General features: G+C 27.8%; 3 protein-coding genes across 7 annotated transcripts; 2 read left to right on the plus strand and 1 right to left on the minus strand.

Annotated features, from left to right (window-relative positions):
• The first annotated feature begins 364 nt into the window (after positions 1 to 364).
• Positions 365 to 2,046, plus strand: LOC127285860 (E3 ubiquitin-protein ligase MARCHF2-like). Its single transcript, XM_051312066.1, has 2 exons — positions 365 to 669; positions 1,479 to 2,046. Exons 1-2 carry the CDS (start codon positions 430 to 432, stop codon positions 1,986 to 1,988), a joined length of 750 nt encoding a protein of 249 aa, XP_051168023.1. The 5' UTR covers positions 365 to 429; the 3' UTR covers positions 1,989 to 2,046.
• LOC127285859 (sin3 histone deacetylase corepressor complex component SDS3) lies at positions 1,722 to 8,974 on the minus strand. 3 transcript variants are annotated; one of them, XM_051312065.1, is made up of 9 exons: positions 8,737 to 8,974; positions 7,795 to 7,855; positions 6,130 to 6,243; positions 4,477 to 4,678; positions 2,810 to 2,990; positions 2,453 to 2,567; positions 2,245 to 2,329; positions 2,066 to 2,169; positions 1,722 to 1,923 (listed from the first exon to the last, which is right to left on the minus strand). In XM_051312065.1, exons 1-8 carry the CDS (start codon positions 8,858 to 8,860, stop codon positions 2,074 to 2,076), a joined length of 978 nt encoding a protein of 325 aa, XP_051168022.1. In that variant the 5' UTR covers positions 8,861 to 8,974; the 3' UTR covers positions 1,722 to 1,923; positions 2,066 to 2,073. The 3 variants fall into 3 exon arrangements, with proteins under 3 accessions (XP_051168022.1, XP_051168020.1, XP_051168021.1); XM_051312063.1 differs by having other exon boundaries at positions 2,453 to 2,570; XM_051312064.1 differs by having other exon boundaries at positions 1,771 to 1,984; positions 2,453 to 2,570.
• A 159-nt stretch (positions 8,975 to 9,133) lies between these two features.
• On the plus strand, positions 9,134 to 27,315 carry LOC127285861 (uncharacterized). Of its 3 annotated transcripts, none has more exons than XM_051312067.1 (16): positions 9,134 to 9,297; positions 12,255 to 12,341; positions 12,421 to 12,556; positions 12,632 to 12,745; positions 12,818 to 12,939; positions 13,021 to 13,217; positions 13,352 to 13,509; positions 13,964 to 14,029; positions 14,099 to 14,223; positions 14,391 to 15,317; positions 19,553 to 19,765; positions 19,880 to 19,932; positions 23,789 to 23,892; positions 24,684 to 24,728; positions 26,291 to 26,518; positions 26,796 to 27,315. In XM_051312067.1, the coding sequence occupies exons 2-16, from the start codon at positions 12,297 to 12,299 to the stop codon at positions 27,086 to 27,088; spliced, it is 2,826 nt and encodes a 941-aa protein (XP_051168024.1). In that variant the 5' UTR covers positions 9,134 to 9,297; positions 12,255 to 12,296; the 3' UTR covers positions 27,089 to 27,315. The 3 variants fall into 3 exon arrangements, with proteins under 3 accessions (XP_051168024.1, XP_051168026.1, XP_051168025.1); XM_051312069.1 differs by having other exon boundaries at positions 26,294 to 26,518; XM_051312068.1 differs by having other exon boundaries at positions 14,394 to 15,317.
• Positions 27,316 to 27,328: the final 13 nt, after the last annotated feature.

Below are 27,328 nucleotides of genomic sequence, written 5' to 3' on the forward strand. Positions count from 1 at the left end.
AAATTTTTAAATTTTTAATTAACATTTTTTAATTTCATAAAAAAACATTCTTTGTTTTTGAATTTTAAATACGGAAAATTTGAAGAACGGAAAAAATTATATTATATAAAAATAAAAAATAAATAAAAAATTTTGTTGGGTTAAAAATATTGTCTATAAATAAGAATAAAAATTGTTTATTCAATCATCTTATTATTTATTTAACATTCATTCAATTTCCATACTATTTCTATATACCTTTGGAAGAAGTTGTGAAAAAAAATAACCTACTTTTCATGTGTCAAAAACTTTTTCGAAAAGTTTCGAAATTATTTATATATATATATAAAAAAAGAACAGTTTAAATAAATAAGTGAGAAAAGATTATATTCCAGTTTTAATTTTTTAAAAAAAAGGAAAAGTAAATTTATAATTAAAAAAAAAGTTGAAATGTCAGATTTAATTGGTAATATTTTGGAGCAAATTATTGATAAAGTAGCAATGGAATTAATGGAAATTCAATGTAATGAAAATGTTATACGTGACTTACAAGAAGAAAAAATTTCTTCATCAACAATAGAAATGAGATCATCGAGAAGTCGTAATTCTGGATTAAATGATAATTTTAGCTGTCGAATTTGTTACGATTCACAACGAAATATGCAAATTGTTTTTCCTTGCAAATGCAAGGTTAGATGTTATTCTTTAAAAATTATTTTTTTATTATTTAGTGTAAAATGGTATAAAATTATAAAAAATTTTCAATTTTACTTAAAAAATTTATTTGAGTAATTTTTATTTTTAACGAATTAGATTCTATTTATAATTTTTTAAATAATTTATAATTTTAAATATCAATTTTTGACTATTAAAATACCATTTCAATGCCTCCTTAAACAAATGAATTTTTTTTAGAATTTAAAAAAAAATTTGTTTAAAAAAAAAATTAAAAATTTCAATTTTTGAGAAGAAAATTTGTGAAATTGACTCCTCAATGCCTTCTTAAACGAATGAATTTCTTAATTTATGAATAAATTCATTTAAAAAAAAAAATTGTAAAATTGATTTTTTAATGCCTCCTTAAACGAATGAAATTATTAATTTATGAATAAATTTAATTTAACGTTTATTTATTTAGTTTTCAATAATTTCTTTTTTAGATTTGTTAAATTAAATGTTTTTTAAAAAAAATTATCTATCTGTGATTTGCTTTTATTGATTTTTTTTATCCCTGTATTTAAAAATATCATTGCAATATTTTGAAAATTGAACCACTCTCGACCTATTGAAACAAAGTACTTATTTTATCAATTATTAATAAACAATATCCAATAATAAATAATGGATATGAGGGCTTTCAATTATCGACTAGCCTTGTCTTACATTGTCAATTTGTTTACAAGGGGGGGAATTGTTTTAAAAATAGAAATATTGTCATGTAATTTTGAATTATTTACAAGTTATATACACAACGATTTTTTTTTTTCATTTTTTTAAAGGGATCTATCGGAGCAATTCATTTGACATGTTTGGAAAAATGGCTCGAGGAAAGCAATAGAAGTAGTTGTGAATTATGTGGACATGAATTTCAAGTGGAAAGAACACTTCGTTATCGTGTTATTGAATCAATTGTTATTTGGTTGTGTCTCAAACAACAGAGACAACGAAATTATGTCCATAATCTTCATTCTGATTTGCTTCGTTGTATAATTGTTACACCATTAACAATTGCATGTTCTTATATTTGCATTATTGCCGCTGATTTTTATTCACAAAATAATTATGATCATTTTCCACCAGCGCGTTGGACAACTTATTCATTGTTGGCAATGATATCACTTATTCTTTTCTCCTATTTTGTTTGGACATACACGGCCATTCAACATCATCAGAAGATTTGGTATTATTGGTGGCAAAGAACGAGTAAAGTCAAAGTCACTCTTCCTGAAATTGATGAAAATCGACAAATTTCATTGTCTGATAAATATGTATCTGAAACTATTTTCTAATTCATTAATTAATGAGATTAAAATAATGGAAAATTAATTAAAATTAAATTTTTCTCAATTTTGTGATGTATGTATACTTTTTTTTTCAATTTGCTCGTCGTTTGATTGAAATTTTCCCTCTGCTTAATTGTGAGACGCACACTTTTACTTTACTTCCGTCCGTGACTTTTTTTACACAAACCTTAAAAAAAAGAAACGATTATTATTTTATTAAAATAAAAAAAAGCACATTTGGGAATTGATGAAATTTACTCACAACTTCGTTTCCAATTGCTGATATGGTGGCGGAAAATCTTTGTAAATCTTTTCCTTCAACGTAAACCGATTGTCCTCGATGAAACCTAACGGAACAATTAAAAACTCTTTTTTTTTGTATTTTTTAACTTAAAGTAGGGCAATTTAATTAGTGGACCACTTCCTGGGGTTTTTTTTTGTACTTAAATTTTGAATCAATAAATACTAACCATCTTCTTTCGTATAAAAGTTTGCCATCTTCGATTCGTGTTTCAACTAATGATGATTCCGACGTGATATTCATTGCCGGTGTTGGTAAATTAACAGGACTGTAATGTTGCATCACTACTGTAGAAAAAGAAGAAGAAAATTGTTCTTGATATTTATTTAATCACTTAAAATTTATTTAAAATATTTTTATTTTTTTCGAATAGTTAATTCTGCTGTCCAAAATAAAAAAAGTCACTTTTCCGTAAGGATAAAAATCGTTTGATTTTATCTATCGACTTTCGCCCTTACGAAAAAGCGAATTTACTTTGAACAGCAGAATTCGATTAAATAATTAATTTAAAAAAAAATTTTAATACCGGGTTTTCGAACGGTAGTCATTACTTTTCCTCGACTAATTGCCTTTAAATCATTATCAATTTCCTTTTCATCTAATAAATAATTTAATTGTGCCGGTGGAGGTTTTCTGCGTTTTTCAACTTTTTCCGGCACAGGATCATTTGGTCTTCGGCGTAATTTTCTTGTCATCACTGGTTTTACCTTAAAAACAATAATAATTCTTTTTTTCTCTTAATTATTAATTTAATTATTTTACTTGTGTATTTAATTAATTATAAATTATTGAATAGAATGTTTAGTGGATTTTTTAGGGCCCATGATGTAAGAATATTGAAATTTGATATATTTTTTCTAAACGTTTCGACTTATGGTTTGGGTTCTCTTCAGTAATTTATTTTTTTTTTTTTGTAAGTACATAATTTTTACAAGGAATATAATTCCATTATTTATTTATATGTAGATATTTTAGTATTAAAAAAAAATTAAATTTAAGTTATTTAAGTAAATTTTTGAAGCATCTTCTATTATCTTCTATTATATTAAGTTAACAAATTTCCAAAAGCGACACCGACACCGTGACCTCGACACCGTCCTTGGAAAATCTATTTTCACTTATTTTCAAATAAATCAAAATACTTTGCCATATGCTTTTAGAAAATCTTACATACTATTTTTTTGTAACATGTTTTTTCATTTTTAACCCGAAAAAGGGTTATTTTGCTATTTTATGCAATTTTTTTTACGAATTTTTGGATATATACCTTTAAAATTACTCTATTTTTAAAAAGTTACTTAAAAATAATTTTTTTCATTTTTAACCCGAAAAAGGGTTATTTTGCTATTTTATGCAATTTTTTTACTAATTTTTGGATATATACCTTTAAAATTACTCTATTTTTAAAAATTTACTTATAAACAATTTTTTAACAATTTTTTATGGTTTTTTTTTATTTATTGTTGTTTTTTAAATTTTTAGTTAGGAACCTATAATATTGTGCCTAATTTTAAGTGTCATTGAAATCAATTGTTTTTAACTTAATAATTTTACCATTTCTTATTTTAAAACGAAACATCTTCTATTATATTAAGTTAACAAATTTCCAAAAGCGACACCGACACCGTGACCTCGACACCTTCCTTGCTTGTGAAAATGTTTGAAAGATCGTTAGTTAGTTTGTTAAAGTTGTTAATCTTTTTTTAATATTACTTATGATGAAATGTATAGGATATCTATTTAATAAAATTTGCTTGATTTTTTGTAAATTGCTTTTATGAAATTGGATAACGGACAATGTTATTGCCCTATCTACTAAATTATTTAAAGTATAATTAATTTGTATATTTTTGGTTGATATGAGTCAAAATCAAGATATCTTCCGGAGAAATTGTCTTTTTGAAACCAATTTTTTATAATCTGTCCTTCTTTTTTTTTTTATTAACGTTACAACTAAAAAATTGATTTTATTATTTTGTTCCAATTCATATGTAAATTGAGTTTTTTTAAATTTACTATTTTAAAATTGAAGGAAATTGTCTACTTGACAACTCTCCCCATATGGGGAGATCACATTTTTGTTTAAAATGTTAAATAAAATTGAGAATTTGAAAAAAAAAATCTGTAATCTGTAAAATTAGTTAAAAATGATTATTAAATGGTTAAATTAAAAACAAAATATACTATTTTTACCTCCATAGAATCACCGGTAAGCTCCATTGTGTGTCGATCAGATTCAATCATTTTTCGTTTATCCTCCATGTCTGTTAGTAAATTGTCTTTTAAATCAATTTTTTTCTCGTCAAACTCCTTAGCCGCTGCTTTCTTTTCGAGAATATAATCTCTCTCAACCCATTCGGTAAGATAGTCACGATGTATTACATTCATTCTTAACCTTTAATGAAGAGAAGTACAAATTTTTTTTAAATTCACACTAACTAATTATGTATTTAATTTTTAATTTAAGATTTCAATTTTCCTTGAACATTTTCTTTCAAACCAAAAGTTAAAGAACAGATAACAAATTATAATAATAATAATAATAATAAATATAATTATTATAAACAGGGTGTCTAATAACTGTTAGGGAAAAAATTCCTTGACCTAAATTACACTAAAAAATTTTTATTTTGATCAAATAAAATTTATTTTGATACAATTAAATCATTTACCAATTATCCACTAATTTCATGTATGTATTTGAACCAAATAAATAATGTTTCGTGAAAAATAAAATATTTAATGTGAAATAAATAAACTAATTGGGGGGACGTATAAATATTCTCAATATTTAATATTTAAAAGAAATTTTACGGCGTCAAATCTTAAATTATCAAATTTTTATTTAGTAAAATTATATAAAGCGCAGATTTTCTAGTACATTGAATTTTAAATTAATACAATTTCAATTTAACGAAATTTATATCAAGAAAAATAGCAATAAAGAAAAATTTTTTTAACAAAATTTTTATTTTAGTAAATTTTGAATTTATCAAAATATTTACTTAATAGTCATTGAATAAATCAACAATTAACAGAATTTCTATTTAACAAAATTCTTAATTAACAAATTTTTTTTTTATTAAAGAAAATTTTAATTCCAACTAATTTTTATTTAACAGAATTTTCATTTAAGAAAAATTCTACTTAGTTCTTTTTTTGTTGATAATTTTTATAGACATAAATTTCGTTTAAATGAAATTATATTAATTTAAAATTTTAGAAAAAAAAATATTAGAAAAAATTCTTTATAAGAGTTCTGCTAAATAGAAATTCATTTTAGTTAAATGTAAATTGAAAATTTTCCATTTTATACAATTTTCAAAAATAGAAATTTGATAATTTAATATTCGACGCCGTAAAAAGTTTTATCACTTAAATGTGGATATTAGCATTAAATAATAAATTATTTGTATTAATGAATAATTTACTTTATTTGAAGTTGAACCGATAAAATGAAATTGATATCAAATCATTTTTTGATTTATATTAAAAAAAAACCAAATATTTCATTGAAAAAAATTAATTATTATCCAAGTTTAAAGAATCATTTATTAGATTCAATAAATAGTAGTAAATAATTATTTACTTAATGTATATAAGATATATCACATTTGCTTAATAATTGAGTGGGAAGGACAATTTTTTAATTTGCATTTGCTTTGGGAAAAAAGTAAAAAAATTTTTGAATAGTTTAATTTATTTATAAAAAATTCTAGAAAATTAAAGAAATTCCTTGACTTTTCCCTGACCTTTAGACATTCTGATAAAATATAATCAATCATCGATTTAAGAAAATAAAGAAACTTCTCTTCATTCGGTAATAATTGGAATCGTTTAACAAACCTTTCTTTATATTGATCCTCAAGTCTTTTTAATTTTCGATTGTATTCCGGATGAGTACCATCTTTTAACTGTTGTAATTGCTTTTTTAAGCTGGCAAGTTTATCTTGGTAAACCCTATAAAATAACTTTTGTTAAAATCAAAAAAAAAAAGAACAATTAACTAATTTACAAAATGTGTTAGGGTTAACCGGGGTAAATCCGAACGCTTTTAGTAAGTTTCAACAATAACATAAGTTTTTTCTTTAAAAAAAAAATACTTTCGGTATTCTGGTGCATGAAGTTGTTACTTTACTTCCATAGAACAATTTTATGGGGTAGCAAAAATTTTTGATAAATTACAATCGCAGGAAACTTAGCGTTCGTATTTACCTCGATACTTTGCAACTTTCCTAAAATACCGGGGTAAATACGAACGCCACTGTATTTCAGAAAAATCTTAGGGAAAATAAATTTAAATTATTGCAATTGTTAAACTTATATAAAAACTCAAAAAAAATACGATAATAAACCTATTATGTAATAATGCATCATATATAAATACAAAAATCAAACAGGTTAAAAATTAAAATGCATTACACAATTAAAACCTTCAATAACTTTATCAAATCATAACGGATTTTTGCAAAACTTGGTACAGAAAGTATTTTGGAGTGATTGAATGTAAATACAAAAATAAAAGTGAAATTTTTTAAATTCAAAATGGCGGACTTTCCTAAAACTTATTTTTAAAAATTATCAAAAATTCGTAATCAGCGACCCTGAAACCCCCCGAGTAACAATTTTCGAGCGAATCCAATGAATTTTTTAATTCTCGTCCGCCATTTTGAATTTTGAAAAACTGACTTTAAATTGGTAATCAGCGACCCCAAAAACCGTAGAATAGCAAATTTTATTAAGATCCTGAAAAACTTTTTTCAACAAACCATTTGGCAAAAAAATTGAAACACTCCTTCGAGAGAACAGAGATTAAGTTTCTGCTTATTAATTACTAACGAGGATACGTATAGAAAGAAAAACTTTTTTCTATGTACTTTTATAATGTTAAAATAATAGTGTAATGAAATAAAAACAATTTTGTGTGGCTCTGATGTAAGAAAAAATTATTGAAAATACCGTTCGGATTTACCCCGGTTTTCCAATTTTCCTGGGTAAATACGAACGGTCTGATATTATGAATAAAATTTTACAGAAGGCAAAAATGAAAAATAGTTTCTGTTCTAGTATTCATAACAAACAATTATAAATAATAAAATAAATTTTTAGCTTCTTTTTCTTGAAATACGAGACAAAATACTGAAAGAGTGTCATCTTTGATTTTCAATCTTTTTTGCAATACTCGTTATCTTTGTTTATGCTCTTGCTAATTAACAAACGAAAAATGGGATAATACTTAGAATCTCTTGAAGAGGATCTGAGGTAAAAATTCTCATATCGAACTTATTTTTAAAAATTTTAATTAAGCTGAAATAATTAGCGTTCGGATTTACCCCGGCTGACCCTAATTTCGTAAATTAGTTAATTGAAATTTAGTGACGATTTAATTACATAAAATCACATCTAAAAACTACTAAAATTACATTATATATTTCTTAATAAAATAACATTTATTTTAGTTAATAAAAATTATTAAAAAACAAAATTTTATAAATATTCTTTAATATTTACTGCTCTTTAATTTCAGTATATTCTGTTTTTCCCATATCAGTTTCGCTCGCTTCTTCGGTATCTAAAAATGGATATATTTTATTATTTACAAATAATAAATAAAATATGGCTTAAATTTCTAAAAATGGAATGCTTATTTCTAAAAGAAAAAACAGTTATTAGAATTATTATTTAATCGAATTTCATTAGATATTTAATTTTTATTCAAATTTTATTTGTTCGAATTATTATTTTGCCGAATTTTCATTAAATCGATTTTCTATATTAGAAAAATTTTTCAATAACCGCAAAATTCATTTCACAGAATTTTTATTTTCTCGAATTTTCATTTATCAACATTTTTATTTGATCGAATTTTATAAAAATTATGATAAATGAAAATTCGAATAAATAAAAATTCTGTGAATTAAATTTTCGATTATATAAAAAATTTTGTAATTAAAAAAATCGGTTTGATCAAAATTTTTGCAAATTATACTGAAAGATGTATTTCAAAAAAAAAAAATTTATAAAAAAGAAGTAAAAACAAATATTAAAAAAAGTCGTTTTTTTTAAAAAACTAAGTCGAAAAAAGTCAGAAAAAGTCGTATAATACGAAAAAAAAAATCTTAAAATTGTGTCGAATTTTCGTTCTCTAAACCTAACCTAAATTCATTCGTAATTTTCGTCATAAAACTGAATATTAAATTTCTCATTTATCTTTATGAATATTAAAACGATTTTTATTTAATTCACTCAGTAAATTTCGTATTTAAAATTGTGATTTTTAGACAAAAAACATTAATTAGTTTCGCAGAAAAACTTGTTTAAAAATAAAAAATTGTAGGCAATTTCGTAAAAAAAAAAAATTCCCCTCAAAGGCTGAGGTAAATAATTAAAATTATTTTCAAAAAAATACTTGTAATTTCTTTTATTTATTTAATAGTAATATAAAGTTTTTACCTTCGTCACTTTCATCCTGATCTTCTGCATCTCTATCATAATCTAAATATTCCTCATTTTCCTCATCTAATTCAAAATCATCTTGACCACAGGCTGTAGAAAATGGTGAACCTTGATACGACATATTTTCTCTTTTTTTCAAAAAACAAATTTTCACTTAAATTAACAATTCCAAACAATGTATATAAATACGTTACATTTGACATTTGCAAAACATTCGAATTTAAGGTTATGTTTTATTTATTTACAATACAAAGTTGGGCAGATTGACAAAACTATTTGGGTTCATTCACATATCTCAATTGATGCATAGAACTTCTAAAATGTGACAACGCTACTGTGAACAAAGCCTAACAGGAGTTGAAAATGTATCTTCACCTTCTATTATTAATATTATTAATGGTTAACCTTTTTCATTGCATCCAATTGCATCTTATTAAATTGTTTGGTGTAAAGATGCGAGAAAAGTAGATAAAAAAAAAAAATTATGCAAAATAATAATAAAATTATAAAATACACGAGCAGCTGCAGAAGAATTTATAACCTCTAGCGTATTTTCAAGTCAGCACTTTTTACTATTTTCTATTTCGTATATTCTATATATATATATTCTCGTTTTTTTTTCTGCCATTACAAGTTTTCTGTTTCAAGTTATTTTTATATTAAAAATATATTTGTATATTATTAAATTTACATTAAATCGAATTTCATTTCGTTTAAATTTTTAAATTAATAATCAAAAAAATGTAGAAAACGTGATTGCTTTTTAATAAACAGTTTTTGGTTTGCTCGGTTTGCTATATATATTTTTTTGATTTTCGTATAAACAAGACAACTGTGTTTTTAGCTTTTTTTTATTTTGTTGTAAAATAAATAAAAATATTTTGGTACAGGCCTCGGATTATACAATTTTTTTCGACTTTTTTTCAAAAGTACAACATTTTTCGACTTATTTTAATAAAATGCGACTTTTTTGTCTTTTACATTTTTTTTTTAAATTTTAAACAAAAAACATTTTTTTTTAGTGTACAATGCAGATCTTTTTGAGATTTTCATTATTTCAATTATTTAACAAATTTTTAACTAAAATTCTTCACTAAATTAAATATTTTTAATAATTTTAATGAAATTCTTTAACAAATTCAATTTTCTTAAACTATTTTTCAATTAAGATTTTTATGAAAATTTAATAATTGTTTATAATTTAAAAAAAAAATTAGCAAATAAAAATTATCAAAAAATTTTTAATTCAAAATCACTTGAAATTTAATTATTTGTAAAATTTTCAATTATTTTTAATGATTTTTATAATATTCTTCGAAAATTCAATTATCTAAAAACATTTTTCAATTAAAAACTTTTGGAATTCAATTTTTTTATGTGATTTCTAATAAATTCGTCATCAACAGAAATCACTAAAAATTTCTCTTATTATAAATTATTATCTAAAATTTAATTTTTAAATTCAATTAATTTCAAAAAATTTAAATTTAAAAGTTTCTAAAATTTAATTATTTTTAAAATTTTTCATCTAAAATTTTTTTGAAATTTAATAATTTTAATTATAACTCAAAATTGAATTATTTTTTAATGATTTTTATAATATTCTTCGAAAATTCAACTATCTGAAATTTTTTTTTCGCTTAAAAAGTTTTTAAATTATTGTATATTTTATCTATAATTTATAATACATTTTTTAGTGAAATCATTAAAAATTTGAAATTTAAAATCACTTGAAGTTGAATTAATTTCAATAATCTAAATTGTAAATCTTTGAAAATTCAATTACTTGTAAAAAATGTTATCTAAAATAATCTAATAAATTATTTTTAGTTCTGTAAAATGTAATTTTTAATTTTTAATTTTTAATTTTTTAATTTCTTCTAACAAATGAATTTATTTATAAATTAAGAAATTCATTCGTTTAAGGTGGCAGTGAGGAGTCAATTTTACAATTTTTTTTTTAATAAATAAATTTATTCATAAATTAAGAAATTCATTCGTTTAAGGAGGCATTGAGAGTAAATTAAAAAAAATTGTTTATTAATTAATTTATTCCTTCGTTTAAGAAGGCATTGAGGAGTCAATTTTACAAATCTTTCCTTAAAAATTAAAATTCACAAATTTTTTTTCTTTTCTCTGTTCTTGCCGATTGAAATTTTATTTTTTTTTTAAATAAATTAATTTATTTATAAATTAAGAAATTCATTCTATTAAAGAGGCATTGAGGAGTCGATTTTACAAATTTAAATTCAAAAATTTGTAAATAAATTTTCTTTTTAAACAAATGAATTTATTTATAAATTAAGAAATTCATTGTTTTAAGAAAGCATTGAGGATTCAATTTTACAATTTTTTTTTAAATAAATGAATTTATTCATAAATTAAGAAATTCATTCGTTTAAGGTGGCATTGAGGAGGCAATTTTGCAAAATCAAAATTAAAAAAATTATAAAAATGGAACTTTAAGAATTTTTTTTTAGAAATTTATCCTACTTAAATCAAAATTTTGAAAATTTATCTTACAATTAGTTCGATTCTGAAATATTCGAAATAAATTTTCTTGATAATATTCATTATAGAATTATTCTCATTACAGAATTAATAGAATGAATTATTCAAAAATTTTTTTTTTTTGCGAAATCTTTAGAAAAAATAAAAAAACAGAGTTTTTTTCTTTCTTTATTTGATAAAAATTATGGAAGTTATGATTTCTTTTTTTAAATTAAACTTCGTCCAAAGCCGAATACTTTTGAAATGCATTTTTCTCTCTTCTACTAACAGATAAAAATAATATTATATAAAAAATTTGTTTGATTTTCCTTTAATATTTTTAATACGTAGTAAAAAATAATAATTAAAAATAAAAATAAATAAATAATAACCTAACTGCAATGGAAGTATGTAAAAAATTGAAATTAAGTCTAAAAAGTTAATAAAACCAAAATAATCGATTTTTGAAATTATTTTTTTAATCTCGTTTTTGATAAATAAGGAAGTTATTCCCGTTTATGTGTGTTTTTCTTCAGTTAAAATACTATTTTTAATTCAAAAATCGATTCGGTTTTAAGAACAGTCACTTGTTAGATTTAATTTCAATTTTTTAAATGCTTCCCTTGTTATTTTTTATTTATTTTTAGTTTTTTTTTTACTACGTATTAAAAATATTAAAGAAAAATGGAACAAATTTTTTAGATAATATTATCTTTATTTTTTAGTAGAAGAGAAAAAAACGTATTTCAAAAGTATTCGGCTTTTGATAGACGTTAAATTAAAAAAAAATTATAACTTCCATAATTTTTATTAAATAAAGTTTCAAATTTATATATTAATTTGAAAATCCAATTCTATATAATGAATTGTATCAATCGTAGTAATAATTATTATAATATTCCCATTATCGTAATTTTAATCTACAAAAATTTCAAAGTATTTATAAATTAATTTAACGGAAAAATAAAAATAAACAATATATTTCTATTCTGTTTCTTTGAACTATATTTTTTTTGTTTTACTAGTGGAGAATTCTATTGACAGTTAATAAACTCTGTGATATACATATGGCTAAAGGAAAATTGCGAAACACAGATGCTAGTAATAATAAGGTACATTAATCCCCGTAATTTTTCATTAATATTAAATTTTTAGAAAAATACAAACAAACAAAATATTGTCCCACTATAGATATCACCATCGTCGAACGGTGGATTTAAGGGATCAGAAATGTATACTACCGAATTTGAAATTAACGAAACTCCACCAACAGCTCGTACATTACTTACAAAAGGTTTCATTCAAGATGAAATTAATGGATTCTCAGGTGGAAAATTTGAATCAGACAATTATTACCATTTTTTTGAACTATTTAAAAAAATTTTTTCTTTTTTTAAATTAGGTGCAACTGTTTCTACGCGTGGTCGATTCATGACAGAATCAGAAAAGCAACGTTGTACAAATGAAAGACCACTTTATTTGTATATACAGGGTCACACTAAACGCAACATTGACAGTATGTAATTTTTTTAAAAATTATATTTATAAATTTAAATGGAGAAATTAGAAAAAATTTATTTTATTACAGTGGCAATTCAAAAAATTAACGAAATCATCAAAACTGAACATAGAAGTTCCTTAAACAGACCAAGTAGATTTACAAATGCTCCACCACCGCTTATGAGTTTACATTCTGGAGTTCCTTCTGTCGTGAGTTTTATTTTCAACAATATTCTCATACTTTTATGACAATACTTTTATTGTAGAATTTTTTAAATTTAAAAATTGCAGGAAAAAATTTGTGTTGGAATTGAAAATGCTCCAGAAGGTTTTGGATTGCGAGGTCGTATTATTGGTGCTGGCGGATCAAATTTATTGTATATTCGAGGCGAAACTGGAGCTACAGTTACACTTAGAGGTCGTGGATCACAATTTATTGATCCTGCTTTGGGTACAGAATCACCGGAACCTCTTCATCTTTATATCGAGTAAATTACACTATTTCTTCATTAGAAATTCCTTTCTTTAGAAAAAAAAATCTTTTCTACCTGGCAAAATCCTATTTTTTAAATTGAACTTACGAAATCTGATTTCTTTAACACTTATCTCGTTGTAATTCTAGACATCCAAATCCCCCTGTATTGCAAAATGCAAAACAATTGGCAATTAATTTAATACAAACAATGCAATCGGAACTACAGTCATATATACAGCAACAACCACCCCCTGTACAGTCACAACAAGTAATGCCCCAGCCACAAATACAACAAATTCAACAAGGTGAGAATCATTTTTAACTTAATTTTTTCCCTACAGATTATTCGTGAATACGAAAAAGGAACAATAAATTCCACTGTAAAAATTATGGATTATCTTCGTCAACAATTTGGACTCAAATTCTTCGAAACGATAAACAATCAATTTTTTAAACAAGTAGAAGAATTTTTGAAAAGTTAATAACAAACGCTAAAAAACTAAATAATTATTGGAAAGATTCTCTTTAAATTTAGACAATAGCTATTATTTCTTTTGTTCCCATGATTATTATTTAATACTACCTAATATTAATTTGAAATTCACTCATGAACTAAAAGTGGATAACAAAATAAATTTCTTAGATATGACATTAATAAAAAAAACAATAATCAACTACATCACTAATTGATATCAAAAATCCATTACTTCTAATAGATTAATAAATTAGTTTTCATTTTTGTAAAATCGCTTTTTACAGCTCAATTTCAAACAATGAATATTGGTGCTGTAGGACAACCCAATGTTGTCACTATACAACATCAAGGTAAAGAATAGAAATTTTTAGTTTTCCCCTACTGTTTCTATATTGAGCTACAATCCTCTCCCTTTTCAGACATAATCCAACATCCTCAAAATAGTGTTGTCACTTTACCAGCCACTATTCTTACGGCAACTGTAGCCGGTACTCCTGGACCTGGAATGCATTCAGGACCCATGCAACCAACTGATCATGCTCAAGTAATTTATTTCTCTATTTAACCCCTTAATTGCTGATGACAAAGATTTTGTCCATCAAATCTTCGTCATCGCAGTTAAGAGATTAATTAAATAATAATTAATAATACTAACTTCTACCTAAAGAGAAATAAATTAATCTTCGTGTTAAAATTTGATTTCCGAAAAAGCAGGAGTTGCAGACATTCGTTCCTCCACCGTCAGTTAGTCAAGTGCAACTGATAGGACCTCCGCCAACAATAAGTCAAGTTCAGTATCAAATACATCCGGGACAACCCCTTCAAATTCAAGGATTGCCACCCTGTTCCGAGAGTCCCTCACAGCCAGTAACCCAAATGTACGTCATGAGTCAACCACCACCTCAGAGTCCAATTCATCAGGGTTTCGTTTCCGCCAGCAGTGCACCACCTGCTGCCGTCTCCTACGTCTACACTCAACCCAGTCTACAAAGATCCTCCACTCCTTCGCGCGTTATCGAAACTGTCAACGTCAATCTCCAACAACCTCCGCCACCTCCACCACCACCACCCGCCAATCATCATCATCATCATCCTCCTCCATCGCTTCTTCATCTACATTTTCCGCCACCATTTCCCCCCAATCAACCACCGCCTCCAATTCCACAAACCTATCAAATCCAATATCAACAAGTTCCCGCCTCCGTCTCACAGGGACAGACACAATTTGTCCTTCAAACTAGCGGCGAACCTCAACAACTCGATCAAAATCATGAACAACATCGAATACAATTCGAGGGACAACCACCGCCTCATATACATCTTCATGGACCACCGCCTCCTCCACCGGGAGCTGGTGGAACGGGACAAACTTATTTGGTACAGGAAACGTCAAGCACGCAGATGCAACAACCACCGCTTCCTGACGTTCATCAACGTCAGGAGATTGTGCAATCTGCTCCTCCTCAACCTGTTCCACCGCCGAGAATGGTTCCACCGCCACCGACGATTGATTCGATTCAACATTCTGTTAATATGCTAACCAGTGTTCCGCCTCCTACTCATGCACCACCACCACAAGCGCCATGGCTTTATCAGGGGCAACAAATTCCAGTTGCTTCTTCGCAACCTCAACTTCAGGTGACTAAATCTTTTTTTCTCTTTGTCTAATTTGTAATAATTTTTTTTCTCAACGCCCCTAACGAAAACTGCACTTTCTACAGCTCTGTGGAACTTCGAAAGTAGCCAATGGCAGACGAGATTTGACTTGTCCACTTTCCTCCCGCTACGGCATGAATTTTCTTCCCCCGGGAAGAAAGTTGATGACGTAGCGGGAGGAAAGTAAATGCGAGCGTTCTGATTGGTTAGTTAGATGGACACCTATTTGTCCTCTGTAGTGGAAAGATGAAACTATAAGCTAATCTCTGTTTCTCACCTGCTGGTGTATTTTGTATTTACTTATAAAGAATCGTATTTATTCTTTTGATTTTGTAATTTTTGTGTGTTAAACAATAGTGATTTAGGGAGTTTATTAATTTGTTAAAGTCAATGTCCCAGTGTACACCGCCAGAATTATCAGAAGCAGCAAAAAATGCTGTTTCTCAATTATTACCGGAAAAATCAAAAGAATAAAATTGTTTAAAATAACATGGTTTTTTCTTTTATTTATTTATTTTTTTTAATCGGGTTGTTGTGAAAAGTATAGTGCGTATCTCGGGGAGAATCATCTTTTTCGCCTCGAGTGACTTGCCGCCCTCGTCGCAAAAGAGTGCGTTTCTCCCCTTGGCACGCAATATACTATTACATTAAAAACAAAAAACATACCATACACCACCTAAGGAGCGACATTATGGAGTCAAGCCTTACCAACTTGACTTAATCATCCTCACGGTGCGCCAGAAGGAGGTTTAAATAAAAATGAATTGGCACTTAAAAATTCTTTTTGATTATAGTTCTAAGATGAATAAAAAACTTTTCTCAATAGGTTTTAAAATCAGCTTACGTGCCCAATTTAAATCAAATTGAGTTTTAAATATTTAAAAATAGTGTTTTATGAGGAACCAGAATTTATTTAATGTATACTTATATGCGTATAGATAATAGATGTTTTAGATTTGGGTTCATATAAATTTATTAACAATGAAGTTATTTTCTTGTTTCGTTTTTATATTTATGCATTAAGAGTGTCGAACGGTATCTGAAATTCTTTGGCAAGAAGAGAGCTTTAATTATCGCTCTGAACGTGAAATAGTATTGATTTTAAAATACTTTTTTCTCGAAACACGAACACTTTTAACAAAATCAGCCAAAATCCTCATCTTATAAATTTCCTAAATCCAAAAGACTGTACGAATCCATAGAAAAACATGGTTGCAAAACAAAAAGTAGAAAAGTAATCTAATAACAGCTGCGACTTTGTGCGCCCTGCATGCTGCTGCCATCTGACGGCGGCAGGAGGTAATGAACCCCTCATTATATTACTTTTCGTTTTGCAATCGTGTTTTTGTATGGATTTGCATAATCTTTCGGATTTAGGAAATTTATATAAGATAACGATCTCTAGCTGCTTTTGTAAAAAGTGTCTGTCTTTCGAGAAGAAAGTATTTTAAAATCAATGTTTATCATTTTCACGTTTAGTGCCGCTTTTATAGAGCGATAATTAAAGGTCTCTTCTTGCCAAAAAATTTCAGAGACCATTCGACTCTCTTAAATAAATTTTGTCACTCTTAAAATCGTTCTTTTAACATTATAATTTAATTTTTTAAAATCGGACACAAATACTACAGCAATATAATTATTTATATGTAAAATTGAAAATAAGTAATTATTTTATCATTTATTACAGTATTTATTAGATTAAATAAATTCTGATTCCCCATAAAACACTGTTTTTATATAAAAACTCAATTTTATTTAAATCGGGCACGTCAACTGATTTTAAAAACTATTGAGAAATGTTTTTTATTCATCTAAGAATCATAATCAAAAAGAATTTTTAAGTGCCAATTAATTTTTATTTAAACCGCCTTCTGGCGCACCGTGGCCTACCATTCCTCGAAAATTTTTAAATTGATTTTATTAATTAAAATTAAATTCAACCTCGCCTTTCGCTCGGGATGTAACAATGTCAAAAACATTCATGTTTAATAAAACAAAATAAGACTTAAAAAATCAGGAGGGAATCGTAACAGCAGCCCACGTGAATTAATGGGCCGCGTTAAGTTCCACTCGCTTACATATTTTAAGTAAACCTTGGAGTGAGGGGGTCGGATATGGCCGAAAGTATTCTACGAACAAAGTCAGGTGGGAGCATAAAAGTTATTATAATAGAAAGAAGTGAAATTTTTAAGAGTAAATATTTGAGATAATTTTATTAGTTCTAACCATTACGGACGGAGGGGTAGACCACAGACTGGGGGAACAAGTCGTGACGAAATTCCGTCGCCGGGCAGGTATACGGGGACGAGTCAGCGGCGAATCGCAAATCGCCCAAATTCTCCAACTTAATTGTTAGTTTATTCCTCAGTGTATTAAGTACCTGAGTTTATTAGGGAACAATACATTACGTCACCGATTATAAACCTGAAAGATTTGGTAATAATTTTAAAGTATTCAGGTGAAAATACAAGGTTCCCATTGCAAGGAAACCTGTATTTTATGAAAAAGAAGTGTCCTTTTCCAATTCAGTTAAATATCTAGGAGTGATTCTGGCCAAGAAGCTGATCTGGAGAAAGCACTTAGAGTATCAGTATAGTAGGTTTTTGCACTACTTTTTGGGTTTGCAGGAGAACAATTGGATCATCTTGGGCTCTAAAACCGGATATGGTTCAATGACTCTATCGTATGGTCCTGTTGCCAAGGTTTCTGCATGCATCAGTTGTTTGATGGATTACAAGCCAGTTGAAAACGGTAAAAATGAAGCTTGAAGAACTACAGGCAATAGTGTTTAGAGGGATTACTGGCGCGATGAGAACCACGCCAACTTTAGCGTTAGGTTTCTTGTTGGCATAAGAACCTCTATACATTTTAACGGTCAAGAAAGGTGCTCTCACTATTAGCAGACTTCAAGCACAGGAAAAATGGAGAGCTAGGGGAAAACACACAAAACTCTCAAGCCTCTATACTGAAGATCCTAGAAATTAGTATGGGACAAGATAGAATGATCAAAAGAGTGAAATTCAAAGCTCGCTTTAAGACCATTATTCCTTTGAGAAAGGATTGGGAAGAAGGCTGTCTACTTGGAGGTGAAGTTTGGTATACGGATCGATCCAAGATGGAAAGAGGCACAGGTTCAGGTGTATACTGTAAGTCTAATGCCACTAAAGTGACATTATCTTTAGGTAATTACATCACGGTTTGGCAGGCGAAGGTCTGCGCTGTAATGACTTGCGTAATGTTTTGTCTTGAAAAATAAAAATCAGGCAAAAGAATTAATATTTGTGTCGATAGTCAGACGGCTTTAAACGCCTTGAGTAATCCGACTATAGAATCAAAACTAGTTTGGGAATGCCAGAAGGTATTGGACGAGCTGGGTTTAAAAAATAATATCTCATTGATCTGGGTGCCAGTACACTCGGGAATCAGAGGAAATAAATAAGCTGATATCTTAGCCTGTAGAGGGTCTGAGATGACTATGGTAGGCCCGGAACCGGCGGTAGGCATTATGCCAGGCGCGGTAAAAAGGCCCATAGAAAGATGGTCTAGGGGATGTCATGAGAGAGAGAGAGTGGGCAGAGACTATTGTAGGTAGACAGGCCAAGGTTCTGTTAAGATTAAAACTCTTAAGTTTTTTGCCGAGGCCCTTCTGAAACTCAACAAAATCAGAGTTAGAGCTGGGGTTAGGTTGCTCATAGGACATGGCCTCCTAAACTATCATCAGCACAAAATAGAAAGAAACGTCTCACCTAGGTACAGATTGTGTGATACAGATGAGGAATTTTCGACTCTTGTTTTATGTCACTGTCCAGCTTATGCTGCAGTGAGATATCAATGCTAGGGTTATGCCTTTGTAGACCCAGATTGGATCCGCAACCTCTCAGTACAAGAGTTACTGACCTTTGTAATAGGACTGGACTCCAAGGAGGGAGACTGAGTTCGAGCTTGCCAGGGTTAGGTGCAATGGGTCTTGCGACTTGAGTACCAACACTCGTACTAGGGGACTTCGGTACTAGCTCGTATTAGTTAGTATTTCGTGTAAATTTGTACGAGCCACTTGGCAAATATATTATGCCAAATATCTGTTTATAAAAATTGTATTTTATTTTTTCGTTATTTATACAATTGAGGCTCCGGATCTTAAAAGGGTTTCTAGTTGAAATAATAGATATATGCAAAGGAAATGTGAAATATATGGTTGAAATGAAAATTTCTTCCAGATGCAAATTCCGGCACCAAATTTACCACCACCAGAGGTTCAAGCACAGATGCATTATCACGCTCAACAAGTGCAATATCACAATGGACAAATACAAGCTCAAGTTCATTATGCACTTCAGCCACCGCATCATATGGAGCCAAAACCCGAATTGTCTGATCAGCACAAATTGCAAGGAGTTAAGCGAAGATTTTCCGATCTTGAAGGTGTTGAGGTAAATTTCTTTAATTAATGTTTTTACGAAAACAATACAGAACGGAATTCAATTAAAAAAATATTAATAACAACTTTCAATATAAAATTTGTGTTAAAAATTAATTTATATTAGGAATCACCAATTCATCCGGGAATGCGACCACCTTCTCAACGTCATGGCATGGGGTAAGTTATCAACTTTTTCTCTCTAATAGAAAATAGGTAACTTCTATATATATATTTCCACATTATTCTTTTTTTTTATATTAATCTTTTGAGGATCACTTCACGTTACATGCTTTCATTTACATTGTAGATAAAATAAAAGTTTTACTTTTCATCCTCAAAAGATTAAATTTTCTAATGTCAGTCATTTGATTTAAAAAAAAATTAATTTTAAAAAATACGTGTATATTTTACTGACTATATTTTAGAGAATTCTATCGCAGATGCTTTCATAAAAGTAAGTAATCCAGAGACTGATTCAATGGATGGTGTTCCACACTGTTCTAGAAGCTTCCGCATAAAATATTTTAATATAATAAAATTATGATAGTGTATTTCAAAAACTATTGATACAAGCCTTCTTGTCGGGATTCTAATTTTTGGAAAATAAGCAACAAATTACGGTCTATTAAAATAATTCAGTTTACATTAGAAACATAAGAATTAAAAGTTTTTGAGATACACTTTTATAAAAAAAGATGATAAATTTGCTTCATAAAAGAGTGATAGTTTGATGAATGCTTGTATACATATAGAACGTGTTTACAGAAAGGTTTTTGAAACTAATTTTCAATTGAATATGATTAAAACAAATTTCTTTTCCATACTGAAATAATAAAAAATATAATATGCAAATTTACCTTAATAAATGCTGTTTACACGATACTATTAGAAAACGAGTAAGAAGGCTTAGATTAAAAAGTATTTTGGGAAAATTTCATTATATTGAATTAGTAAATTTTTTTGAACTTCTTTTTTGTCCACATGCAATTTGTTTAGACAACGCTAATTTCTATGTAAAGAGCAAAAGTTTCGAATAGATCAGTTCTGATTAGTTCCGGAAATTATACTAAAACAATCGAAAAATGATAAGAGGAAATTAATGGGGAAAAATGTATTGTAAAACTTAGAAAGTGTACAATGAAGAAAATAAATCTATCTATTACCTACAAGAAAATATTGTTGAACGAATACATCGGGAGTTATCTAGATATTTTTAGAACCATTACCAACAGTAAACATAGTTCTTGATGGAATTGGATAAAAGTAATTAAAATTTAATTAAATGAAACCCACCATGAAACAACTGAGTTTACGCCAGTCGAATTACATCTTAATAGGAAACTTAAAAGAGCTTGGGAAAATTGGTTCAACTTTACACCAATTCCGAAAAAATTGGATTATGATAGAAAATTAGAATTAGCATATGATAAAATTTGTAAAAAGAGAAAAAGAATAGCACAAAATTTAACATTTCGCATAAACTAACAGAATTTCAAACTAGGAGAGAAAGTTCTAATAAAATTACTAAATAGGTCCGATAAAGAAAAAAAAATAATAGCAAAATTTCTACAAGTCTATGAAGGCCCTTACGAAATTAAAAAAGTAGTAAAACCAGGAACATATGAAGGGTAGAATGACAAAAGGGGTCAAGCGCCAATTCACTGTTTTTACAGGAAGTAAAAAAAACATTTTTAAAAATTTTGCAGGTCATTTAAAAAAAAACTGAGAAAACCGTTTCGATATATTAGTATGTTTTAATAAATAAACAACAATTTGTTGAAATAAACCTACATATTAACGATAAAATTAAAAAAAACTGTGGTGTCTTGAGGTTATATCAACTACGCACATTTTCTTTAAGCATTAATTATAAAAAAAATATACAGTTTAAAGAAAAACTGGAAAATTAGTTTCTTTCTATGGAATCGACGAAATGAATAGAAAAAAAAATTCCTTTAAAAAATTGTTTGTTTTCAAGAAAATTACGAATTAATTGCTTGCTTTGGAATTGAGCAATACTTTCATCTTTAAATTCAATTGTTCACTTAGTATAACCATAAAAATATTTAAAAATTAATAACAAAATGATTTTAAAATTGTTTAAAATTGAAAATACATTATTATTATTATTAATTTTATTAATTAAAATATTATTAAAATAAAATTAAAATAAAATATTAAAATAAAACCTAAAAAAATAATATTTTTTTTTTATTTTGATAATATTATTGACTCATCACTTTCTTTTGTTTTTCAATCAGGTTGCAATAAAGTAAATTTGAGGCTATTTTATTAATTTAATTTTTATTAAAAACTGATTTAAATACGCAATAAAAAAGGAAATCCTTCTACAGAAATGTGTAAATGAATTTTCTTGATTTTTTTATGCAAAAACCTCATTTTCGATAAATTGGCGCTTGACCCCTTTTGTCATTCTACCCTTCATATATTTTGTAGAATCCGAAAAAGTCCGGATTATGATTAGGTTTTTGTCACCCGAAATTAATTCGGTTAAGTCAGAAATTTGTTTGGTTTGTATAACTACAGTAAATCCGAAATTAATCAAAGTCTAATCCGAAGTCAGTCCGATCAAACGTGACAAGTGAATGCAGATTCAGATTATTCGTTACAGAAGCCAAATTAATTTCCCATTCAAAAAGGAGTAATTCGTCTTCACTAAATTTGTACGATCAGATTAATTTCGGATTAGATGGAATTATTTCCGGATTTACTATTAATACAAACAACACTAATTTCGGTCTCAACTTTTGGAATTATTTTACAATCTTCACATTCTTGTAGTTACACAAACCGTATTTCGGATTTCACCGGATTAATTTCTGATAACAAATACCTAATTATAATTATACTCTCTTGACACCTGGTTGAGAAATAAAAAAAAGTTGGACAAAAAAGGAATTATTGAGAATTGAAATCTTCTAATACTTTTTAATGCAAGGCTTTTTGTCGCATTTGTACGTGTTTGGGTGATTGGAAATAAATCGTATAATTATTCCATTTTTATCATTATTACATAGAAAAGAAATAATAGAGTGATAATAAAAATAAATGCAAAATGGAATAATTAAAAAACATATTTTAGCCATTAATTGGTTTCGGAAATAATTTTTCTTTTAGTGTATCTCTAGATTTCAGATTTTATATGGATGATTTGAAATTTTTTAAGCAAAATTTTGAACCGTTAAAACTTACAAAATACCAAATCACTCATATTTTCATAGATAAAAAGCACTTCTATTACGAATAAAAAAATATTGAATTCCAATTATTCTAAGGTGAATAAAGAATCATCGAAATAATTTTTGTCATGAAGTGGTAAAGAGTATTAAATGAATTATAAATTTAAAGAATCGTATTGTAAAAAATTAACATTCTTGAAATTAATTTATTAATTAATTAAGAAAACAGAATCAGTGCTTGCTTATTGGATCATTCGCTACATGTTTTTATCTTCATTGTTGTATACTTATAATTATTTAAACCATATAGTATTAAAGAAAAAAAAATTAACAAAAATTCTTTTTTTTGTTTACAAAATTATAGCCACATTGAAGAAATAAAAGAGGTTTATTGCAAATTTATAGCTTACAGAAATATAATTTTAATAAAGCAGATAAACTAAAAAGAAGATAAAAAAATTGGATTATTCTGAGATGGTTGGAGTGTAAAAAAAACTATTTTTTACAGAAATATAATTTAAATAAAGCAGATAAACTAAAAAGAAGATTAAAAAAAAATTGTATTATTCTGAGATGGTTGAAGTATAACGAAAAAAGTAATTTATTTTTTAGTAACTCCAATGCAGAAAGAACATTTGATTTAAACAGAGAAAAAAATAAAATGAAAAGGAGAGTTAAAATTGTGATTATTTTTTTTATTATTCTCTGTTTTGTGCATTTCAGAAAGTTTGAGACGGAGAAAATGAGGGGGACGTTTAAAAAAAAAATTCGCCCCTCGATTAATAAATTTCACGGTTGATTATTAACAAATTGTAACTCGACTGTTTATACAGAGATGAAGATCGTCATCGGGCAGTTCTACACAGTTCCCCATCTGCGGCTGGTTTGGGTCCATCATCCGATGATCGAGTCAAGCCTCATCCATCCACACATCCAGGTCTGTAGTTCACGGTATCTTGGGAAAAAATGTGCTGGATACCTTCTGGAAAGGATTTAGCATCTCTTTGTCTTGTTTTTTTTTTAATGCCAGAGGCAGCGCGTTCGTTTTTTCTTTTATAATTACTAGAATTATATAAATATGAAAAAAGAAAAAAAAACTAATTATTATTTTCTTCAGTTAAAATCCAAAAATTTGGTTAACTAAATTTTCTAATATCCATTATGTATATATACAGATGACAATTCGACTTGTTTTTTATAACCGAATTTTCATCTTTTTTTCGCTTAAATTAGTTTCAAACCTCTTTTTCTCTCTCTCTCGATATTTACAGAATATTTTTCGTGAAGTGGATCGAGATTATTTTTCCTCAACTATTTCTTTCGTTGTAGTTCTTTTTTTACAGGAACAATTTCAGATACTATCATATGTACAGGCTTTCTGTTTTTGTCTTTTTTTCAAGTAGGAAATAAGCTGTCGCAAGGTTATCAACGTTTTTCTTTTCAATTTGGAAATGATTTTTAAGATATATTTCAGTGTGGCGGAGAATGGGAGAAATTATCAACTTTATTGGAGATGGTATTGCCTCGATTCTACATTATAATTAATTAAATAATTTTTCTAGTTTACAACCATCAAATTAATTGGGAAGGAAGTGAAACTTGTCAGTAATTATTGGTGTTCATTCCAAAAAGCATGTTTTTCAACAAATTTATTATAGTTAACCGTCTATTATTAATTTATGTTCAATATTATAATGTGAATTAATAGAAATGGATTTTTTTCATTAGGTGATAAACGAAATGGTGATCAGTCTATGGGTGCTGTTACTTCAGGTAATTTTATTTTGTGATGGAAATATTTTTTGACGTTATTTCGATAAAAAAGGATCAAATATCTTAAAATAATCGATTAGGGTCAAAAAGTTAACAGTTCGATCCTGTGACCTTACATCGATCATAGCGCCAATAGTTCGATATACTGATGCATTACCAAAATTCACCGGGTCCGCTTTTCACTCTTTGTTCGTCTGTGCGTGAGACACATTCTCACGTGAAACTTTTGGAATTATTTGACAACTTATGGTCCATTACAAACTTCTAAGGGAGGATTTAAGTATATAATATCTACTATAAATGCTTTCAGTAAATATGTAAAATTATATCCTATTAGAAAAATGACCGCAAAAGCGCTTATTAATAAAATTTTCAATCATCATTTTAAAGAATTCGGAAAATTTGGGAAAATAATTACTGACCCTGGAACTCAATTTACTTTAGGGTTATGGACTAGTAAACTAAAAGAAGAAGGGATACAATCGGTATTTTCATCAATTAGACACCCACAAGGAAATATTGTTGAACGAATACATCGGGAGTTATCTAGATTTTTTAGAACCCTTACCAACGGTAAACGTAGTTCTTGGTGGAATTGGATAAAAGTAATTGAAAATTGTTTAAATAAAACCCACCATGAAATCACCGAGTTTACGCCCGTCGAATTAGATCTCAATAGGAAACCTAAAAGAGCATGGGAAAATTGGTTTAAATTACTAAATAGGTCTGATAAAGAAAATAAAATAATAGCAAAATTCCTACAAGTCTATGAAGGCCCTTACGAAATTAAAAAAGTAGTAAAACCAGGAACATATATTTTGTAGAATCCGAAAAAGTCCGGATTTTGATTAGGTTTTTGTCATCCGAAATTAATTCGGTTAAGTCAGAAATTTGTTTGGTTTGTATAACTACAGTAAATCCAAAATTAATCAAAATCTAATCCGAAGTCAGTCCGATCAAACGTGACAAGTGAATGCAGATTCAGATTATTCGTTACACAAGTCGAATTAATTTCCGATTTAAAAAGGAGTAATTCGTATTCACTAAATTTGTACGATCAGATTAATTTCGGATTAGATGGAATTATTTCCCAATTTACTATTAATACAAACAACACTAATTTCGGACTCAACTGGCCTAATTCCAGATGACACAAACCTGACTATAAACCGAATTGGTTTGGATTAATTCCACATTCGAAAATTGTAACCAAAAGTACAATTATAAAATTGGAATGCAACAAAACCCGACTCAATCCGGATTATTTCGGACTAATTGCAGATTTCTTACATCAAAAATTTCGGATTCAGACTCATTTCGACTTTAGATTTTTAAGTGCACTTAATCTATCTAAATTGTCATAGAAAAACATTCCGAAAATTATATAAAGTCTGAAATTAATGCGGACAAATAGACAAATCTCAAATCAGTTCGGAGTACGCGGAAATTAAATAAATTTAAAAATTATAGAAAATTTAGTGCCTTGGTAGAATAATTAATGTATTATCATCAGGATAGTTGTTAGAATTTAGTAAAAAAAAAAGTAAACTCAATCGTTTTAGAAGGCCAAGAAAATGTATCAAATCTGGATCCTGGTAATTCATCGGGTCTAGGACATGGACCTGTTTCTCTTCCGCTTCCTGCTCCACAAGGACCTTGGCCAGGGAATTTTGCAAGGATACCTTATGCTCGACCGCCAGCGCCTCCGGGTCCTAGAGAGGAACATCATCCTCATTATCGAGCTCCTCCGCCTGTTAATCTTCCTCCTCCGAGGCTGAGAATGATTCGAGGTTCTTATTGTTTTTTTTCCACTAAATTACCAATAGAGATTACTTAACACGAATCACAGTAGACTTCTCGTTTCTATTTTTTTTCTATTAATCCCAAAAATGCATGTAAATATAGACCGAAATTTCCTGAAGTCGCAAAATAAAAGTTGTCACGTAGGCACAGCACTTTTAATTAAATTTTAAATCTGCATAGAGGAATATTATTTTTATTCAACTTTTCTAATGAAAACAATCTTATTTATGGATTATTGGAACGAAAAAATCATCATTGTTTTAGGTCCCAATGATGATAGTCAATCCGTTTGTCAAATTGGAATTGGAGAACAACCCATTGAATATGAACAAATACAATCGTATTCGGGTAAACCTCTTCCGAATAATCCACTTCCTTTGATGCATTCCATATGTGATCCACCACCGCCTCCTCCACCACCTCCAGTAACGCCATCGGTTCACGGTGCTCAAATGCGTCCACAGCATCATCTAATGCAAAACGCTCATCATTATCAACAGCCGCCCGTTTCACACGCATTTCAACCTCCAACGGGATGTCCTCCTTGGATGAATTGAACAAAAAGATATACATATTTGTCTATATATATATATATCCAATAAACACATACATATAAATAAAATTATACTACCAATAACAATTTCTAATTGTGATTATGTAACTAGAAAAAAAAGTCTTTGGGCAGATCTACGGGTAGCAAATATTGTCAAATTTTTAATCTTAACTCGCTTTGATGATTCTTCAAAATGAAAAATAATATTCAATCATTAGATAACATCGTTAACTTCTTTATTATT

This window comes from Leptopilina boulardi, unplaced genomic scaffold, assembly GCF_019393585.1.
Source record: "Leptopilina boulardi isolate dan_hultmark-lab unplaced genomic scaffold, ZJU_Lbou_2.1 LbouV2_341, whole genome shotgun sequence".
NCBI classification, from domain to species: Eukaryota; Metazoa; Arthropoda; class Insecta; order Hymenoptera; family Figitidae; genus Leptopilina; species Leptopilina boulardi.

What these genes read in the sequence shown, in the direction of transcription:
- LOC127285860 (XM_051312066.1), top strand. Translation starts at nt 430, where the DNA reads ATGTCAGATTTAATTGGTAATATTTTGGAGCAAATTATTGATAAAGTA. An exon ending in TTTTTCCTTGCAAATGCAAG is followed by an intron (nt 670 to 1,478) that starts GTTAGATGTTAT and finishes ATTTTTTTAAAG; the next exon opens with GGATCTATCGGAGCAATTCA.
- LOC127285861 (XM_051312067.1), top strand. Translation starts at nt 12,297, where the DNA reads ATGGCTAAAGGAAAATTGCGAAACACAGATGCTAGTAATAATAAG. An exon ending in TGTCACTATACAACATCAAG is followed by an intron (nt 14,030 to 14,098) that starts GTAAAGAATAGA and finishes CTCCCTTTTCAG; the next exon opens with ACATAATCCAACATCCTCAA. An exon ending in GAGGCTGAGAATGATTCGAG is followed by an intron (nt 26,519 to 26,795) that starts GTTCTTATTGTT and finishes TCATTGTTTTAG; the next exon opens with GTCCCAATGATGATAGTCAA.
- LOC127285859 (XM_051312063.1), bottom strand. Translation starts at nt 8,860, where the DNA reads ATGTCGTATCAAGGTTCACCATTTTCTACAGCCTGTGGTCAAGATGAT. An exon ending in CTTTTATACGAAAGAAGATG is followed by an intron (nt 2,330 to 2,452) that starts GTTAGTATTTAT and finishes TTGTTCCGTTAG; the next exon opens with GTTTCATCGAGGACAATCGG. An exon ending in CAGCAATTGGAAACGAAGTT is followed by an intron (nt 2,170 to 2,244) that starts GTGAGTAAATTT and finishes CTTTTTTTTAAG; the next exon opens with GTTTGTGTAAAAAAAGTCAC.